At 48.4% G+C, this 4,439-nt stretch overlaps 1 protein-coding gene across 1 annotated transcript in view; it reads left to right on the top strand.

Annotated features, from left to right (window-relative positions):
* yes1 (YES proto-oncogene 1, Src family tyrosine kinase) overlaps positions 1–4,151 on the top strand; it is a gene marked incomplete at its 3' end in the record, with an annotated part of 40,816 nt that extends 36,665 nt beyond the window's left edge. Inside the window, exons 10-12 of the mRNA XM_083653835.1 lie at positions 845–998; positions 1,301–1,432; positions 3,943–4,151. Coding sequence (XP_083509961.1) covers positions 845–998; positions 1,301–1,432; positions 3,943–4,151 — 495 coding nt within the window. The remainder of the gene's footprint in view (positions 1–844; positions 999–1,300; positions 1,433–3,942) is intronic.
* Positions 4,152–4,439: the final 288 nt, after the last annotated feature.

The raw sequence follows: 4,439 nt of genomic DNA on the forward strand, positions 1-4,439 counted from the left end.
CTCTCCCTTTCTCTCCTGTCCCCTCTCCCTTCCACTCTCCTCTCCCTTTCTCTCCTGTCCCCTCTCCCCTCCACTCTCCTCTCCCTTCTCTCCTGTCTCCTCTCCCTTCTCTCCTGTCCCCTCTCCCCCCACTCTCCTCTCCCTTCTCTCCTGTCCCCTCTCCCCTCCACTCTCCTCTCCCTTCTCTCCTGTCCCCTCTCCCCTCCACTCTCCTCTCCCTTTCTCTCCTGTCCCCTCTCCCCTCCACTCTCTCCTCCCCTCTCCTCTCCCCTCCTCTCCTCCCCTCTCCTCTCCCCTCCTCTCCTCCCCTCTCCTCTCCCCTCCTCTCCTCCCCTCTCCTCTCCCCTCCTCTCATCCCCTCTCATCTCCTCGCTCGATAGCGTGGCAAAGAGTTGGAGAGTTGGAGAGGATTTGGCAGTCAGTATGAGGAGGCGTTGGATAGTCGTTCTTTTAACAGCTTAGTCTGTTTGTTCTTGTCATCATGGCTGTGGATGAGTTTGTTTTTTTCTCTTCTTGTAGCAGATTGGTGGAGTTTGCCACAGAGAACTACAGATGAGTGGCAGAAGGTTGATACTATTTGAAAGTCAATTTAGTTTACTTTTCCTTGATACTTAACTTAAAGGGATAGTTCAGATTTTTGGAACCCTAGCCCAATTTGCTACTTAGCAGATTCCTTTCTCAGCGCAATCCATGCTGTTCCTCATACTAGCTCCAGATAGTTAGCCACAAACCAACACAAGGTAAATGGGGTCACGCTCCTGTCTATACAAGCTGGCTGAGGCTCACTGAAATTTACTTTGTGGAGGAGATTTCAGTGTTTAATAATACAATTTACTTATCGCAGATTGCAGATGGCATGGCCTTCATAGAGAGGATGAACTACATCCACAGAGACCTGAGAGCTGCCAACATCCTGGTGGCCGATAACCTGGTGTGCAAGATCGCCGACTTTGGCCTGGCCCGGCTGATCGAGGACAACGAGTACACTGCCAGACAAGGTGCGTCAGTGTGAAGAGCCCCATGTCATTAGTGGACACACGCACACACACACACACACACACACACACACACACACACACACACACACAGATTTGTACGGCTACCTTTGTTCAGACCTCCAATGACTATGTTAATTTCATAACTTTAACTCTTGCCAGTATATACCTAACCTCAATTCATACCATAACCTCAACCTAACCTTAAGTCTAGCTCAAGTCTAAGTCACTACACAGCACAAAAGGTGCAAAGAAAAGCCTGTATACTCCCTCCTGCCAGACTCATTTCTCTCTCTTTTTTCCAGGTGCCAAGTTCCCCATCAAGTGGACGGCCCCGGAAGCGGCTCTGTACGGCCGCTTCACCATCAAGTCAGACGTCTGGTCCTTCGGTATACTACTGACTGAACTGGTGACCAAGGGCAGAGTGCCATACCCAGGTAAGGACAAGAACTACACACAGATATGCCAATCAGGAATGTTGCTTTTTGTCTGACAGGGTTCCCACCGGTCTTTGAAGTCTTTGAAAGTTTGTGAATTTCAGAAAGAAAGAAAAAAAACAATCAAGGCCTTGAAAGTTTTTGAAAATAGACATGGTCATTGAAAGTGCTCGCATATATATATTTTGTGCAATAATAGAAATTGAAGTTAATCGCTGACTGTAGCACAGCACAGTTGAGAAGTGTTCACACATTCAAGCCTCTCTCTCTCTCTAATTGTTGTCTGTGAGCTTCTGTAAAGCCTGCTGGTTCTCATTCTAAACAATTCAGAGTGTTGTAACAGTAATTAATTAACATTGATGGGTGTCTCAAACTATGCCGTGTTGGGTGCTTGGATTTGAGGGAATTGGGCCTGGAAAGCTCCTTCTCTCAAAGTCGCTCGATGATGTGAAAACAAGAAAAAAGCAGTCTGAGCATTGATCATCTGAAGCATTTGATGGTATCTTCTCACACATAGAGTTGGGAATAGCCCAGCCTTAAGTAGATATGAGTCAATACAGATGCCTAACGGCCCTATCAGTCCATGGGAAAGTACCCCCTCACCCTCCCCACTGCATGATTCACCTATGTGGAGTCTCATTCACCATTGATCACGTCCGTCAACTCACGCCTGCCACCTGCTGTCTGAGAACAGTATTGCAGTATGTCTGCTGTTGACAGTGTGACTGCCACTGATTACAGAGTGCGCCATATGGCAGACTTAACCAGCAGCTCTTACAGGGGACCATCTGGCTCCTGTGGCCTGCTTGGCTCGACAGTGCAAACTCCTCAGTCTAATTAACGCACCCGAGAGCCGCGGGTTCCGGGGGTTGAACCTTCTCAAAGTTGGGGGTTGGACTCACGGGACATTCGTGGCTCTTGGCGTGCCATGGGGTCCTTTTTGAAGGAGCAAGTAAACTGTGGGAAGCACGTATACCAAGACCACATTGAGGCGCAGCACCTACATGGGAACACAGCCTCTTGTTCAATTTGAGTCCACGTCTATATGGATATTTATAAGCACTCACGCACAGATGTATGGCAGGCATGTTGTGTGAGCTGAGCTATGCCTAAATCATGCTAACACCCCAGCATCCGGCATACCGCAACCGCCGGATCCTTGTTTCGGCAGTTGCTCCTCCAAGCCTCTCCTCTTCCAGAGTGTGAGAGAATCTGATCCCCGCTGTCCCACAGAGAGGCGGGGGGGATGAAGGGGCTGTGTTTGGTTGTGTGTGTGTGTGTGGGTGTGGGGGGGGGGGGGTGGCTGTGGCTGTGTCCATACCATTGACTCTGTGTCATAACCTCTTTTAGCTCCAGTCCAACTCCCCGTGGAGTTCTGTCTGCGGTGTCACAGGGTTCAGGATCACTAGTCTTCCTGTACCGCGGAGCGATACAGTGTGATGCTAGTGTTTGGCCTTGGTTTGAAATGAAGAGGAATTTTTGCGTCTAAAGATTTAAATCCAGAAAGAAAGCAAAGAGAAGTCAAATCCCCGATGCTAGTTATGGCAATAGGAATTGAAAGTCTTATTTTCTTGGCTTGTCCTGGGAGTTTTTCGACACACTACAGTATCACCCTTGAAATAGAAAAAGGATGACGTTTTAAACCTCACCTCAATTTTTTCAACCTCAAACTACCATTTAGGGCAAGAAATTATGTTTTTGGGGGGGGTTTTCTTACCTCCTTAATATGTTTGGGCATTTTAGTCCTTTTCTGATTTTATTCAACTATGAAATAATTATTTGCTTGGCTTATTGGCAAAAAAAACACCACCAAGATTTGCTTGTAATTGAAATCATAATATAGCACACATCCCACACTTCACTTCTTCAGATGAAGATGGTGCCGTCTTCCTCGCTCTCAATCCCAACCAGTCCATATTCCACCTCCTGTAGAGGTTCTGTTTGTTGACGGACTGGTTTGTGTTGGGTCGGCATTTTCTACATTTTTCTTGCCCATACCACACTGGAAAGAATACCTCGGTAATAGGCTCTCACAAATCAAATGGTTGCCCACAGCGAACAGCAGTCACATTCACAGTCGCTTTACCAGCTCAGTGGCCTTGTGGTTTTGAGTGTCCGCCCTGAGACTGGGAGGTTGTGAGTTCGATCCCCGGCCGAGTCATACCAAAGACTATAAAAATGGAACCCATTTGCCTCCCTGCTTGGCACTCAGCATCAAAGGGTTGGAATTGGGGGGTTAGATCACCATATGATTCCCGAGCGCGGCACTGCTGCTGCTCAACGCTCCCCCAGGGGATGGGTCAAATGCGGAGAACAAATTTCGCACACTCAGGTGTGTGACAATCAGTGGGACTTTACCTTTACCGAGGCATACTTTTGGACCCTCGTTTTTCACGTCACAGTTTTGTTTTGTTTTTATTGTCAAGAGCATATTTGCCTCGAGGCCCCTTTAATTTCTCTAGCTGCTCAAGTCGTCTCATTATATTTACTTTGCTGTATCTCATTTCCAGGCATGGTGAACCGCGAGGTGCTGGAGCAGGTGGAGCGAGGCTACCGCATGCCGTGCCCCCAGAGCTGCCCCGAGTCCCTCCACGAGATGATGAGGCACTGCTGGAAGAAGGAGCCAGATGAGAGACCCACATTCGAGTACCTCCAGTCCTTCTTAGAAGACTACTTCACAGCCACAGAGCCACAGTACCAGCCAGGGGACAACCTCTAGTATAGTGGATTGGGGGGGGGTGGGGCGGGGGGACTGTGGTGCCATACAGAGGCACATCGGCGGAGATTGGCTTGGGACGTCCCGAGAGCTACAACAAGGCCTCGCAAACCAACTCTGCTGAATGAGCAGAGAAGAGGTTTTAGTGTTAGAATACTACAAACTAGTTCCCAGCCACACTGGCATATCTGCATTTGCAAGGGGGAAATGTTCTGGGTGCTGAGGTAGAAGTTTGTATTCCACTGTACACTAAGCTCTGAGAACCTTCTTTATCAGAATAATCCATATGGA

Source organism: Poromitra crassiceps (genome assembly GCF_964638095.1).
Source record: "Poromitra crassiceps genome assembly, chromosome: 17".
Classification (NCBI taxonomy): Eukaryota; Metazoa; Chordata; class Actinopteri; order Beryciformes; family Melamphaidae; genus Poromitra; species Poromitra crassiceps.